Source organism: Wasmannia auropunctata, unplaced genomic scaffold, assembly GCF_000956235.1.
Source record: "Wasmannia auropunctata unplaced genomic scaffold, wasmannia.A_1.0 LD336101.1, whole genome shotgun sequence".
Taxonomy (NCBI): Eukaryota; Metazoa; Arthropoda; class Insecta; order Hymenoptera; family Formicidae; genus Wasmannia; species Wasmannia auropunctata.
The window spans coordinates 6,501,241-6,518,194 of record NW_012026789.1 but is presented as its reverse complement, the minus strand read 5'-3'; the positions used below and the strand labels follow the sequence as shown (position 1 = coordinate 6,518,194).

The 16,954-nt window shown below is 35.3% G+C and overlaps 1 protein-coding gene across 1 annotated transcript in view; it reads right to left on the bottom strand.

The window, feature by feature from the left end:
* LOC105460870 (rap1 GTPase-activating protein 1-like) overlaps nucleotides 1-16,954 on the bottom strand; it is a 74,594-nt gene that overhangs the window by 4,825 nt on the left and 52,815 nt on the right. The window contains exons 4-8 of the mRNA XM_011707360.1: nucleotides 6,542-6,724; nucleotides 3,319-3,557; nucleotides 1,803-2,081; nucleotides 1,458-1,623; nucleotides 955-1,263 (exon numbers count right to left, since the gene is read on the bottom strand). Coding sequence (XP_011705662.1) covers nucleotides 955-1,263; nucleotides 1,458-1,623; nucleotides 1,803-2,081; nucleotides 3,319-3,557; nucleotides 6,542-6,724 — 1,176 coding nt within the window. The remainder of the gene's footprint in view (nucleotides 1-954; nucleotides 1,264-1,457; nucleotides 1,624-1,802; nucleotides 2,082-3,318; nucleotides 3,558-6,541; nucleotides 6,725-16,954) is intronic.

The following is a 16,954-nucleotide window of genomic DNA, read 5'->3' as shown; positions in this document are numbered from 1 at the left end:
TTTTTTTAGGAAAACAATAAAAGTAATAAAAATTCGTTTTAAGGCTTTAATAATACAAGTCTTTAGAAGTAAAAAATATTTTTTTCATTAATTTTTTTAATAAAATGACGACGCTGAAGCCATTTTATTAAACGTCGTTTTATAGCCACTGTCAAATCGGTGTTGCGGGGATCTGCCATTCGATTAAACCTGGAGCAAAAAACCAAAATTTTTTAAAAACTATATAATATGCACTAAAGAAATACATACGGATATTTTGAAATATAGATTTTTATAAAAATTGCGAACATTTGAAAAAAAAAGTGTCATTTTCGGGCAAAAAATTTTATCAAGAAATGTTAAATAAAAAAAAAGTATTTAACATATCGAAATATCCGTATATATTTCTTTAGTGCATATTATAGTTTTTAAAAAATTTTGCTTTTTTGCTCCAGGTTCAATCAAATGGCAGATCCCCGCAACACCGATTTGACAAAACGACGTTTAATAAATTAGCTTCAGCGTCGCCATTTTGTTAAAAAAATAAATAAAAAAAATATTTTTACTTCTAAAAACTTGTATTATTAAAACCTTAAAACGAATTTTACTTTTATTGTTTTCCTAAAAAAATTCCCAAAGTTATCGATTGATTTTCAGGCGGTCAAGGTGGTGTAACCGCTTAAATGGGAACCTATACCTTTCTCTCTCGCACAGATGTTAGCTTCAGCTCGATGCACGGACGGTATAGACAATTCTCCTTCCAGTAGTATATGTTCTAACAAGATTACCAGCATTGGCCGTAATACTCTCAGATACCTTGGTTCAATTCAAATTTTATATCTGCACCTCTTATATTTTGTACCTCCGTTATCGCTTTGTATGATTACCGCTTCTTTCATTCGTATAATTATAATCGGGTAGCAAAAGAAAACTTTATTCTACAACATAATAAATGTGTCGTTCGTTCACACTTACCTTCGTGACAGTTGACTGCCGATTACTCGGAGGACTGGAGGACTCGGTCTGATGACCCTTCTTGGCTAGCTGCTGCGGCACGCTCTCCGTCGATGCGTTCCTCACGCGGGAGATCAGCGCTTTCCGCACCGTGTCGATGAACCGCGAGCCGCTGCCACTGCTTCCCGAAGTGGATACATCGTTCGTCGGACTCACCGGGCAAACGTTCAGGCCGGAATTTCCCAGGCCAAGCGGGCCACCGAGAAATTCCGCCGTTTTGGTCTGCAGTTCTTCCGTTAGTGATTCCAGCAAGGCCGATCTGGTCCGCAGCTGAAAATCGAGCAATTAAATTTAATTGTCTTTGCCATTTTGCGCAAATCTTTTGCGGAAATTATTATCTGATGATGATGGTGAACTACCGGATGCAGATTCAGTGAAGATGTGGATATTCTTTGGATGTTTTCTCATTTTGCAAAGAACGGCGAAAGTGGAAGAAAGCCGGTCAAGAAGACAAAGAGACTTACCTCCAACTTGGAGAATTTCTCGGCCTTGTAAGCGGCGTTCTCGGCGTTTACGAGTTTCGTGAGCAGGAACTCTTTAAACTCGACACCTCTGAGAAAGACTGCCGGCGTCGGTAGAGTCGGTCCGAACCAGGGAACGTCGTCGCGCGCCGTCACGCTGACTTTGTACCTTTGAAATTCGACGTTGCTGTTATTCTCTCGCGTTATCATTCGAACAAAAGCGACACAGTTTTCACGAGTGACGAGAGATAAACGTTTTAAATAATGGAAACGTCCGTTTCGACTTCGTGGAGTGTATAAGCGGCGGAGTATAAACGGGAGAAAGCACCTAAGAATCTAAGAATATACCTCGTATTGGGAGTGCAGGGGTCGATGACTTGTACGACGATGAAGGCGTGCAAGAAGTGGCTGGCGATCATGTCCGGGCTGAAGGGCGTCGGTTCCTCTTGAAATATGACGGCAACGATGTCATTGCCGATGTGACGTTTGCGCTGCAGCTGCTGCGAATCGCCCGGGCTGTACGGCAACAACGAGGCTACGTGGAACAGCACCTCCCGGCCCCGGAACACTTCGTACACCGCCGAGTCGCCGGTCTGACCGTGTCGAGTATCCAATCCGCCACGATAACTGCAATACCCGACGAATTGAAAAATAGTATCGGAAAAAGAAATGAAGAAGTAAAATAGGGCAAATATTAAGAATATGCATTTTACAATTTTCCACTTATCGATTTCTTATCATTTTTTGTTTAGAATTTTATATAATTAATAAAATTATATATTTCCAAATTTTATGCAGAAAAATCAATAAATATGTGCTTTGAATTATGTGTTAAAAAGAATTTTAACATATAAGCTCTTTAAAAAGAGATAATCTCTTAATTCTTTAATCCTTTATTGCAAATTTTATAGAACATATTTTGCTGAATCTTATAGAATTTTTTGGAGTTGTTAATTGCAAATCTGAGGTCAGAACTTAAACAATCAAAATAATACTGATATGGCAGCCAAATTAAAAAAAATTTAACTATGATTTGTACACAACAAAAATTGTGTGCATACGTAAGGGTTTTTTAAACTTCAAATATCAAATCTGGAGTCAAAATTTGAAAATGAAAGATTCAATATCGAAGAAATCTTTGCTACTTTTTAATGAAAAAAATCCCACTCTTAACGTAGCCTAGAACTAGCGATAAAAATGTGGCAAGTTTTCTATGTTTATATATCGGAAATATATATAAAGATTTATCTAAATATAAGTGATTTTTTAAAATTCTTAGTTATTTCTTGGTCGCTATATTGGATCGCTATTTTCAATTTTTAATACAGAAATCAACGATGTCAACAAACATTAATGTAAAAGATTTTTAGAGCATGTTTATTTCCTTCTTGTTGCCATGAATAAAGAAAAATTTGTTAAAATAAATTTTATAAATAAAAAAATGTTTAAGTTCTTTAAAAAATACTGACTGAATTTTGACTGATACAGTCGAACCTCTATAACTCGAAAACCTCGAATTTTTTCCTTTAAAAGCCATTATAATCTGAAAATTATAAATTTTCGTACAAAATTTTGCGTAAGTCAAATTTTCATGTTAATTCTCTTTTATTCAAACTTCGATAAGTCGAATTCTCTATAACTAGAAGATTTTATAGCTCTTCCTTTGAGATTTGAGTTATCGAGATTCGACTATATTTGATTTAGATATAATTGATTGTTGATGCAAAATAATATTGTATATATATTTATATAATATTCATACATGGATTTGCCTCAGAAAAGCACAAAGGTAGCAAATCAATTAATGAAATGCACAAAAATATGAAAAAAAAACTTAAAAAGACAGGCGTCCTATAAATCTTACCCCTTATGATCCTTGAGATCGATTTTCTGACCAAGCAGATCGAGGAACTCCTGAAAGGCCGGAGTGATCTGCCGATTGCCGAAGAGCTGCTCCTCGGTGAGCTGGCCGGCTCGCTGATGGAGAACGCCGAACTTGAACCTGGAGACCAGGGCATGCTCGTCGTATCGGGCTATCAGGGTACCGGCGCCGGGGCACATGACCGGCATCAAGAGGTTCACGTTTAGCGTCTCGTTGATCGCCTGCGAGAAAAAATATGTATTCTCTTCAGTGAGGACACATGCACGAACACGTGATCGACGTGCGATTACGAAAAAAAAAAAGGCGAGGCAAGGTCTTTCCTCGTGTTTTATCACACCACCACCACGAAGCTACCGATTCCTTGATGTGTATCTTTCTCCTTTTCTCTTCACGTTCCCCCGTCTCTCTCTCTGTTTCCCTCGTTTCCTGCTGTGCCACGCGATCGCGCACGTAACAGTCGAGGAGAGATAAAGCATGCACACCGGCGAATGTTAAATTATTCAGCGCGTTTATGCGTTTTTGCGCGCATATAGGAGTACACCGAGCGGGCAGGAATATAGGACCCAAGGCCGGATATAACATTTCTATCGCCCGAAGGCGAACAAATTTTCAACAGTCGCTCTATGAAATGGTTTATTCATTTTTTGCAGCGCTCGGGTTTTGCTATCGATATTTCTGCACACTTATACTTTTGCACAATCTGCGAACGTTTCATAGCTAGTATCACAGAAACAGCAGAGATGTAGACAGAAAAAAAGAATAAAAAATAAATTTTACATTTATATCTTACTACAAAATATTATATTCACGTTATATAATATTTTCTAAAATTGAAAAAAAAAAATACACGTTTTCAAATAACAACAATAATGATTACTTTTTTCGGAAATTTTACTTTCATTAAATTCTCTTTACAGAATTTTTCATTGATTTTTATTTTTAAATTAATGAGACTGGATTTTAAACATTTATTGCAATAAAAAAATTAAATTAAATTAAAATATGATTTTTTTATGTCAAAGAAATTAAGCAATACTTATTGTTAGTTTAATGATGATTCATGTATAAATTCAAAAATTCTCGAAATCTGCGACGGCTGTTTCTTTAATCGTGATTGTATTTCAATGTTTTTTTTTGTAGAGTGTGCCAATGTAAAAAAAAAAGAATATGCTATAACGTAACTATTACGCAACTCATTACAGTACAATTAATAATTCAAACGCGCGGCGGGACGCCTATAGACGTATAGGAATCTAACTTTACGCAGATATGGAATTCTCATCGTCGAGAGCTCGCGCGTTACGAGAAATCCGATTGCGAAGCAACTGCTTGATCTTGAAACAACTTCGTAAAAAAAAAAAAAAAAAAACTGAGCTCTCTGTGAGCGTTTCATTTTGCTCGTATTAATATCGCGTTCTCCGCAAACACAACGCGACTGTTGTCTCAGGCGTTTCTTATTATCTCTTCAAACACACAGGTAATCGAGTATGCCTGTCTCGAGTGCGCGCCACTCGGTGTAGTGTATAAGCGGCGCGCGTCTCCCGATATGTAAACAGCGCGTGATAAATCGCACAATAGCTCAAAGAAAATCAACCGGCGGTTTTCGCGTTGCAGGTTTAAAAAATGGAGCACGCGACGACGGCAGCGGCCGTCCCGCCCGCTGGAAGGAGGCCGCGTGATTAATTTCAGAATACGCCGAAATATTTTACGAATGTTTTACGTGAATGTGTATACAAATAAATATTTTAAAATTTTTACATTCTACCTCAATTTAATCGGCAATAATTAAAAAAATTTCTGAATCAGAGTTTTTACTGAAATTTTGTAAAAAAAAAAAAGAATTTCTAGATTTTTCAGGAATTTAAAATTCCTGGTTAGAGAACTTTTTAATGCAACTTTGAAATAAGTTAGAGTGTAGACAACGCAAGCAAACTATATACACTGGAAATTAGTAGAAAACAGAGAATCCACGACTATCTATAATTTTCTACAATTGGAAACCATAGTATATAGAACTCACTACAATACAGTATCAGAGCTAGCTATTCTTTTTTTTCTGAGTATTATCTTTTATTGTTATCCTAAATAGTTTTTATAAAAATTCATGAGACACATGAGAATATACGTGAATACATGTGTATGTCATGCTTATTACTAATCAACTGTGAATGACATTTTGCATTATCAAGGAAAAATAATTAAAGAAACAATGTTTTTGGAAAGAGATAAAATTTAAATTAAAATGTAAAATTTCAATAGTTTCCCCAAAAGGAACTGATAAAATTCCAGAAAAATCCCTTTTCAAGAGTGAAAAAAGAAATTTCCATGAAAATTTAGGTTTTTCCAGATGATAAATACCCTGTTCTGAATTAACATTGTAACATTGTTGTCGTTCATCAGAATTTCTTTCGTGCGCTTTTCTAAAAAAACTTCCAAAAAAACGCATCTCAATGTGTCTCTAATGCATTTTCTCGCGCGTTTTAATCTGAATTTCATTTCAGAATCAACTGTCGACATTTTGCATTATCAAAGAAAAAATATTTAAAGAAACAATGTTTTTAGAAAGAGACAAAATTTAAATTAAAAAGTAAAATTTCAAAAGTTACCCCAAAAGGAACTGATAAAATTCCAGAAAAATCCCTTTTCAAGAGTGAAAAAAGAAATTTCCATAAAAATTTAGGTTTTTCTAGATGATAAATACCCTGTTCTGAATTAACATTGTAACATTGTTGTCGTTCATCAGAATTTCTTTCGTGAGCTTTTCTAAAAAAAGCTTTCAAAAAAACGCATCTCAATGCATCTTCTCGCGCGTTTTAATCTGAATTTCATTTCAGAATCAACTGTCGACATTTTGCATTATCAAAGAAAAAATAATTAAAGAAACAATGTTTTTGGAAAGAGATAAAATTTAAATTAAAATGTAAAATTTCAATAGTTTCCCCAAAAGGAACTGATAAAATTCCAGAAAAATCCCTTTTCAAGAGTGAAAAAAGAAATTTCCATAAAAATTTAGGTTTTTCTAGATAATAAATACCCTGTTCTGAATTAACATTGTAACATTGTTGTCGTTCATCAGAATTTCTTTCGTGCGCTTTTCTAAAAAAAACAAAAAAACGCATCTTGTCGCGCGTTTTAATCTGAATTTCATTGCGTGCAGACGTTATGCCGACTGGAAAGAGTTATTATCGCAGGTGAAAGCCGTTACCTTGACCATCTTCGTCGGCGTAGGACTCGAGCTGAGATTTGTAGCTGGGACCAGCTCGTGCGTCGATCCCGCCCGAAGTCGCAGCAGCACCCGCCAGTGTTCCTGTCCGGCGACCGTCTCGGCCTTCACCGAGACCAGGACCGGGCCGTTCTCACCGTCCCTTCCCACGAGATTCACGTGTTCCTGCGGAAAGAGAAGAAGTCGTGACGATAAGACGACGTGTCGTTTCACGGTCGTGCGGGGCAACTACGTGCGGCAATTAGCCATGGTTTCCGGTTCCTCCGCGCGGCAACCACGTCGCTGAAGAGTCTTTTATATAAGAATACGTCGAAAAGCTGGGAAAATCGTGGGAAACGCGGGCAATGCTCAAGGATGCGAAGCAGTTGGTGGATTAAAAAAAAAACTTGATCTCTTGTCCGCGATATGCCTGCTGAGAAGCCTGTCCTCCAGCCTGGCGCAAGTCTGCTGAAAAGCCAGAAGTTCATCGAGACTCTAATGCTATTCTTTGAATGTGTCGACAGCGTCGGCACAAAAGAGAAATATAATGTAGGACTTTCAAAAAGTGGCGATAGACTTAAAAAAATGATAGATCTGATCAAACTGAACAACTTTTGTCAAGTACACGGAAAGAATTTTCTTTTAAAATTTACCCTGAAAATCATGTTAATTGTGAGACAATATAGTATTTAGGTAAATTTTACTGTGCACTACAATAAATTTTACTGCGAAATCTTATTGTAGTGCACAGTAAAATTTGCCTAAATACTATATTGTCTCATAATTAACATGATTTGCAGGGTAAATTAAAAAAAAAATTCTCTCCGTGTAACATGTGTTCTTAAGGCTCTAAGCCTCAATTAATTTTTATATGTATAAATGTTGCTTAATTTCTGTAAAATAGGAAATCATGTTTTTCAAGTTAAATTTATTTAATTTCAATTCAATTAATCAACTTTTTTATTGTAATAAATATTTAAAATGGCATTCTCCAACTTAATTGTTATTTTACAACTATAAACAATGTTCAACGGAAATCGACGCCTAATGTCTTAAGGAAAACGTCATCGAACACGCATTACTTAACAAATGTTATTCAATTTTACGAGATCTCTTACAAGGGAATCTCGCGAAGTTAAATTTTGATTTTAATGAAACTTGGTACACTTTTAGATTAAATAAATGAATTTAGAAAATATCAGTTGGTGCTAAAAAACGATTTAAAGGGGTGAAACCATCTCATATATAATGAGATATTATATCTCATATATCAAGCAATTTTCAGTTTTTTTCGTTATATCTCAAAAACTATTCAAGATATCAAAAAATGTTTTATACAAAAGTTTTACAGTAAAATTACCTCCATTTATTTACGTTAATATTTTTTAAAAATAATTATTTAGAAAAATATTACACGGAGAGAATTTTTTTTTAAATTTACCTTGCAAATCATGTTAATTGTGGGACAATATAGTATTTAGGCAAATTTTACTATGCACTACAATAAATTTTACAGTAGTAAAGTACAGTAAAATTTATTGTAGTGCACAGTAAAATTTGCCTAAATACTATATTGTCCCACAATTAACATGATTTGCAGGGTAAATTAAAAAAAAATTCTCTCGTGTATTAACGTAAATAAATGGAGATAATTTTACTGTAAAAACTCTGGTATAAAACATTTTTTGATATCTTGAATAGTTTTCGAGATATAGCGAAAAAAACTGAAAATTGCTTTACATATAAGAGACGGTGGTTTCGCCTCTTTAAATCCTTTTTTTTTTTAGCACCAACTGATATTCTCTAAATTCATCTATTTATGTAATCTAAAAATGTACCAAGTTTCATTAAAATCAGAATTTAACGCTTCGCGAGGTTTCCCTTGTTACTCTTTTATTTAGAGGTTTGTCGCCACTTTCCGCAAGCACTCTGGAAAGACGTCGAATATGAAAAATTTGACGGATGCGTTAACGTATCGCGAGACGCAATCGCAATCGTGCAGGGCGTTGATGCGACGTGCGTTAGAACAATTACGATAGTTCACGCGTTCCGGATTCAATTAGCCGTATTGCGAAATTGCCGCGAGTAAAATAAGTAGGTACGCACGCGATTGCGGCCCTGAACGCACCGGCCGCGGCGTGTTACGCAGCAACGCGTCCGTATGTGCGCGTTTTGCAAACTGCAGTTAGCGCGTTTTGTATGTAGGTACGTTGTATGTACACGGTGTGTCTCCCTCGCGCGTGAGACACCGTAACGAGGACAATGTATTACGCAAACGGTCTCCGGCGAGTTTATTAGCGGATTCGTTCGATTAGCAGCTTTTCGTCACAGTCTCATTTCGAATGTACTTACTACTTACGTTATTCGAGAAGCGAAAAAGGAATTCACGTTAGGCCTTCTTTTTCTTTTATATACTCTACATTATTTCGTAATCGAAAAAGCGAGTCTCGAAATGGCTTTGATCAAAGCGCCTGAATATTATTATCAGAATTATTTAAGGGACCTTTAAAAATTTATAATAAAGAAAAAATATTTATTTCAGTTTTTTTTTTAAACCTATGCGACAATTTTTCATAAGCTTTTCTAGATTTATTAAACATTGAATTATTTTCTATAAAAATATGGAATAAATTTTCGTTAATGCCAAAGTTATTAGAATTCAAACGAAGTAATACAAAAAATGGTGGTGATATCTCTGATATAGCTCTGCCCTGTTTAAAAGATCCGATAGAATTAGATAAGAACCTATACAATGTTATCGTGTTTTTGGTTCGTAAATATCAGATTTGTTATCTTTTTTTACTCTATTTAATATATAATTTAAAAGTCATTGTAAGTAATATGTTTATCTTTGACCATATTTAGTCAAAATTGATATTATCGTACAATGTTTTCAGTTTATGTATGATTTATTATAATTATGTAATATTTTAATTTTAAAAATTTTGTATCTATTATATATAAATAATTTTAATAATTGTTACAAATATAATAAAATATCACAACAAATAATCGTAACAAATCATAATTTTCTCTCAGTTTGGATTAGATAACTCGATAATAATTATATAAAAAATACACGTTCAAATTTGTATTTAATGTATTTAAGTGTATTTAATGTTTAAGTAAGATATACTATTAAGAAACGATAGAAATAGATAACTTCTCTATAATGACTCAAATGTGAATCCGATAGAAACGATAACTTTACTATAAAATTAGATAAAGTTTCAATAAAGTTTAAATCTATTTCTATCATTATCTATCGGATCATTTAAGCAGAGTGGACAGCTCTGGATGAACTAAAACAGACGTTCTAAGATATTTTTATTTACGAATAAATGAAGAGATTGATGAATGTGAATTTTTTGGATTTTTTAAAGTGCTAAAAATTAATATTTTTTTATTCGCTTAGATCGATTTTTATGTTAAAAAGTCGATTTTCCTTACAGAAATTTAATACTGGAAGGTAGCGATTCGTTACGGAACAATATTACTTTAAATATTCAAAATAAGTAAAAGTAATTACTATCTTCCAGTATCAAATTGGATTTCTGCAAGAGTTTTGACTTTAAATGACGTCATTTTGTTATTTCTCATTTTCTCTCCTTTATCGAGGGGTTCATGACCTTTTTCAATTATTCATAAATGAAAATTCTCGGGATTTCCATTTCAGATCACTTAGAACCGAGATATGCTCTGCATTTTTTCTCGTGCCTCGTTGAACGCTAATAGCTTTAAAATTAATAAACATTTATATAAATTTTTTAAATTTAAAATAGTTTTATATACGTGAAATATAAACTGCATATAGGTCTATGAAATGCAAAGACCTGTGAAAATCGCAGAGGTTTAAAAAAAAAAAAAGTCTTCTTTAATAAACTTACAAAGGGCCTTTAAAAAAAAGCGAGATATGATACATAAAACAATTGGATCACGTCACGAAATGTAACGCGAAAAAAAAATTCCACGATAAAAAAATGCAAGTTTGAGTAAACTATCTACTATCCGACGTCAACTTGCATCTACTCGGTCGTTTCACGTATACGAATGTCGTCGACTGCGGTCATAAGTTTATGTAAAAGTTTATTTAATTCATCTGGGAAATGCGCGACCGCACGAATTCTAGCACGTGTCCGCGAGTCTTCGTGGCGCGAGGGAGGGAAGAGAAACGGTGGTCCTCGTGGACTTGGGTTCTTACGTTTTCTCGGGTCTTTTATACCGGGCGCAACTCGTAAAGGCTGCGGCTGCGACCTGCGAGCGCGCATTTTCTACCGCGTTTTACCCGAAGCCGCGATAGTAGGCAGCTGGGTAACAGAGGAGGGGGGAGGGGGAGCGAGGGGCAAAATAAAAACGGTGCATCGTGTGTCGGTTGACCGTGCGCGCGTTGCACGCGAGCAAAAATGCCGAGAGAGGCTTAGGAGAGAGAAAGAGAGAGAGAGAAGAGAACGCATGGAAAGGTCGGGTCGCGCGCGCATAGAATGGTGCACGATGAAATGCATGCATGCAGCATGTACGCATGCATGCACACCACACACCACACCACTCCCTGCCCCCTCCGGTGTTTTACTAACCTTCGGATGGAAATGGACGTGGAGGGAGTTAGAAAGGGCAACGCGCCCGGAGTTCACAGGAGTTCAGTTGCCATCGCATTATTGTACGTACGTTTATTATACTCCTACCCATTGTCATTATTACTGTAATAATGCGCGCGCAACACACAGTACGATTATTGAATTACTAAATATAATAGAGAATATATCGGGATGTATAATGTTAACTGTCCTACAGGGTGGATTTCGACCGGATTAATTGCGAATTATAATTATAAACTGGCTGTTAAACTAATCGCAAATTGAAATTGAGATTAGATGGACCAGCAGCAAATTGATATTATGATCCATAAAAATTGCAGAGGATTGTGATCCCGATGTAAATTTTAAGGCAAAAACGACACCCACGGCCTGTAAGGGTACATTGAGAAAAAAAAGTTGTTAAAATAACTAAATGCGTTTTGTTGACAGTTTTTCTTTGATTCAATTATATATGTTTTTAAATTAAACATACATCATTAACATGATATTTTTGTGAATTAATAAGTATTTTGTTGAATTAACAAATGTCTGCTTGACAGCCCGTGACCGCCGCATTTAGTTGAATGATATATATTTTTAAATCAACAATTTTTTTTTTCAATGTACTATTATAATTTCAGATATAATTTATTATATACAAATAATTATTGTATTTTCCATTGAACGGTGCATATTATACGAGATTCTTTAGCATTTGTAACAGCTTTCATAATCAATTGTTTCTTGTTTATTATAGTAACAACACACGTTGCACATTTTATCGATTATCAAGTAATAAAACGTGAGATATGTTATTATTTAGGATTATCTTTAAAAATTCATTCAAATTTTAATATCTACAATGCTTAATGGCTTTTACAGAAGGTAGTGAATAATACCTAACATTAGATTTCACGAAAAAAATTCAGCATCGTGCTCAGTTTGAATTAAATATGTTTTCCGGTTGTCTAATCCGCAACTAGATCCAAGAGTCTAGTTGTGGATAATTTCCACTTTCATTCAATTAAAATTTAAAAAATATAAAATAGTACTGAAATAAAATCATCCTTAATTCTTTATAATTAATGACAACTATTAAATATGGTTATTGATTGTTTGATATCTTTCTGGGTCAAAATATGAATTTTTATCCTTGGGATGATCAGAACTAGTGGCCGTATTTTATACAGTCGAATAACTCTATAAGACGAAAATTTTGCTCATTCCCGTCCGCTCCACTGCGGAAAATCTCTATAAATCGAAATAAAATCTATCTTAACTTAAATTAATTGTCAGATATTTAGATGTATTATTTTACCTCTGCAACTCGAATTTAAAGTAGCCAGATCTGTACAAGTCGAACTTCTATTGTCGCTGCCTCTATAATTCGAAGTTGTTATGTGTAATCATGAGTAATGGCTAGAGATGTAAAAAAAAGTTTTTTTGTTCGAAAAGAAAAAAACATTTAAAAAAACGTGTTTTATTTCATTGAAAAAATACAAATTTAGTTTTTTTAAAATTCCGATAGCACGACTAATTAATTGTAAATATAATTATATAATTATATAATTAATTTTAATGTGATCTAACTTTTACAAAAGGAAAATCGTTTTAATTCTTTTTCTAAATAGCTTTTCCTTAAGTAGAATTTATTATAATTATTCAATGAAGTCCTTGCTTCAAAATATGTTTCAGAATCAATATATTGGCTTTCTCGCTCTGCGTAAAAGTTAAAATAATTTAAATCTAGTATCTATACAATAAAAAATCATGAAAAATAAACTTATATCAAGCAAAATATAGATATTAAATAGACAGCTGGAAAAAAACAAAATTTTGAGAAAAAAACGAGGCTTATGTTTTTTCTTTAAAAAGAAAAAAAAAGTATTTTACAAAAAGAACAATTTGGTTTTTTTTTTCTATTTACATCTGTAGTGGCCTAGTATTTTGTTTTATGACTACATTTATTATACGTATGCAATAAATAATTCACCGTCAAATATTGATTGTTTTTCCTCTAAAAGTCATTATAATCGGAATGAAATTATAAACTCTCGTGCAAAGTCTCCGTAAGTCGAATTTTCATATAACCTTCTTTTACTCGAATTTCGATAAGTCGAAAACTCTTGTAACTCGAAGGGTTTTTCTCTTCCCTTGAGACTCGAGTTGTCGAGGCTCGACTGTATTTCTAATATATCTCTCCCGAATTTTTATTTTCGAATTTTTTGTGGACTTTATGCGTCTTCGTGTGTATTCATTCTTATCAAGAGATATTCACGCACGATTCGTCCCTTATATCGGGTTACATCTGTCTTGTCTTAAATGACAAAAAAATATTGTCCAGCCATTATACCTTAAAGATATCCAAGACTCGCGCGCTCTCGAATTGTAACATTTGTAAGCAACGGGCTTTTATACTCTGCACTCCGCCGTCTCTCTCTCTCTCTCCACTTTTGTTCTCCAACCTTTCGATTGATATCGTTAGGCCGTTATGATCGGCTCTCCGTGGTGTAGAACCGTTTGCGCTCTGTTACGGTTCGAATTACTCGGCGCACCGTTGTAATCTCCCGCATAAGTAATCCGCTCTCTCTTCTGCACGTGTGCGACCCGCACGTTTCTTCTTCTCTTTTCTTGACGCGCGTAACAAATGGCATTACGACGGAACACGCGATACCGCGGTGTACTTACTGCCGAAGGTGCGTGTTCATTTGCCGCACTATTTTCATGTTCGCGACGCGACCTAAGAGGACCGATCTCGCGTGCAGTCGAGGAAATTGTAGAGATTCAATTTTGATAGATCGGCTAATCGGATCCGGTTTACGTTAGAGTTAGTATTATTATTATTATATGACACGATTGTTAACACCGCTCGTGTTTCCTCTACCGAACTCAACTTACGAGATCAGCAATAATGAGAAAGATGTGAGATCTGTTTAGCTCTTCCCCGCACAGAAATTTCCCAAAACCTTCCCAGATACACAACTTATAGATTCCAATTAGAATACCCTAATTTGTCTCAAAATAGGGTAAATCGCACGCGATACCAATTAGGAAGTCAGTTTATTTCTATATAGTTAGATTTTCTGTTTAGATTCGAAAAAGAATCAATGCAGAAAATCGCGTTTCTTTGTTTCGAGACCAAAATCCGGCATTCTTAATGGAATCAAATGGGGAATCCCAATTTGTTCAAAATAAATCGAATACTGCGATACCAATTAGGAAGCCAATTTTTATTCTAAGTTTGAATTTTCTGTTTAGAATCAAAACAGAAAAACATTAATGTAGAAGTACGCATTTCTTTTTTCACGGGTAAAATTTGCTATATTTAATCTCTACGGAATATTTAGCAGAAATTGTGGATCAAAATTCGGAAATTAAAACGCACATGCTTTCTGAATTTCCATTATCTTAAACGTGAAGAGATAGTCAACGTGAAGAGATAGCCATCTAACATTGTAACATCATGTTTACGTTACTCATAGTACTTTTAAGTTAATTTAATTTAAAAAAAAAAAAAAGGTTAGATTTACATGCCGACGAAAATCTTCGCGTTTCCGCGCGCGGATTATCGTAAAGCGTTACCTCGTAAAATTAAAAAATTTCAAGCGTTCAACGAGCATTGTAAGTCAGAAAAAAACAAGCGCGATGCTCGCGCAAGAGGTAACGCCGTGCGGCTAACAATAGGCGGAACGGGAACTCATCCGTCGAGTCTTATCTAGAAAAACTGCCTGCGCGATATGCCGGAAGCGGAAAATAACGCGTTCTTTTTCTTACGTACCACGCACGACTTAACTATTCGCTAATTAGCAGACGCCTTCCGAAGCAGATACGCAACATTGCGAAATACTTGCAATAAAACTTACAATTAGTAATAATAATGACGGAATAAAGAATGCTGTGTGATCCGCCGATACGCGCGATAATAGCGAACACAATTAAAAGGCTGGAAAAATGTTACAACCATTATTTTTATGAAAAGTGATGTTTCAATGATAGAACGGTGCTTGTCCATTGTGGCTAACGTGTTTATTTTTTGTAAAACTTTTAAAGAATGCTGCAATATTCTTCCACAAAATCTTTTAATTGACCAAGGAAAACATAATTTTTCTTTCCATAAATTATCACATGAGATTTTTTCATACCAGATTAGAAGACATATTATTAGCTACACTGAAGAAGAGATAAGAAGGATGCTTGCCTCTCCCCCCCATAAATTTTGACAAGAAAAAATAATTAAATTATGAAAATCATTGATGCTTTCAAAAAAGAAGAAAACTGAAACAAGAAGTATTGAGAAAGTTTGCTGAAGACTTCTTGAAAAAAGACTGGTTTTAACATTGAGACTATTATGAGATTATTATAAGTATAAATAAATTCTTAACACTCAATATTTTTTCATAAATCTAAGATAAAATAAACAAAAATAGGAACAAATTCCCGATCGGTAAAAAAAATTATTGTGACTGAGTTTTTCGTTGCTGGGGTGTAAAAATCAGATGACTATATCCGGATTAATAGAATTAATAAATAATGACAGCTTCGCTCGATTACTGTCATTTTCTCGTTTTCCCATGCAGCTTCAGCAATTCTACATAGTTGCGGATTTTCGTCGTCGATGGATATGTTTTTTCCGTGTATCCCCTTTTTTTCTCAAAAATTGTTCCTTCATACACGAATCGCGTCTTCCATCATTTTCGAGGGAGAAATTCTGGTCGCGCATCATGACGATGATTTGACAACCGAAAAGGAATGAAGAGAGAGGGAGGGGGGAAGAAGTAGAAGAGGGTGAAAGAGAGCAGCAGCAGAAGCGTAGAGGCTGAAGAAAATCGTGGATAGGGATCGCGAAACCGACGATGGATGAATATCCAGAGGAGAAGGAGAAGTGAAGAAGAGCGCGAGATAGAGGGAGAGGAGAATTCCCTCTTAGTTCCAGGCATCGGACTTTCGTGCGAGACTATGAGAACGTTCCCACTCCCACGTCCAAAGTGCTCTTTTCCTTTTCCTACGTGCCTCCCCTTTTCCCTCCCTCGCTGCTCCCCCCCTCCTGCCCCCCTCGTGACTCTTCCTTTTTTCCCTCTCGTTATCTCCGTCTCCTCCGTGCACGCGTCCTCCTCCCTCCCTTACACACGTACGTATGTACGTACATACGTACGTATGTCGGTTGAGCGATCGTGGTTCATCACGGTTCTCGAGCTCGAACATGGTGGTTGCAGGGGCGGAATAATGTCCGCATGACGCCCTGATCCCCGCGAATGACGAATCGGATAAATTAAGGTTCGAAAAAGGAACGGTCTCTCTCGGTTATAGATATAAAATATAAGAAAGACTGTGGGAATACGCGGTTGACTGACTATATTTCCGAGACTATTAGAAGCGGACGCGTCGCCTTAAAATAAAGCCGCCTATAAACGTCTTACAGATGTTGACAAACATCCACGATTTTATCGCGCCTCTGTCACACATAAGTTATCTAGACCGCCATATATTCTTCGTTTATTCTATATTTAACCAAAGATCACAGAGAGACACACACAAGTGATACAGAGAAGTCTCGTTGGTACTTCAAACTTTTCCCGTATATGCGTTATATTACGTTTTTCGAAATCGTTCTCCACTGTTTCGGTTTACCCGGCTTTCGTCTTTGTAAAGGTTCAACTATAATAAGTGTAAACTAAGTTGTAAGCTGTAAGAAATTAACCAGTCGTGATTGATTTTATTCTCCTAACATTCGATTGTGATTGGTTAATTTCAAACGGTTTATGTTCGCGATACTAGAAATTGGTCCAGGTTTTTGAACTGAGAATTGTGTAGCCAAACAATTTGCAGCTTTTATGGAAAAGCA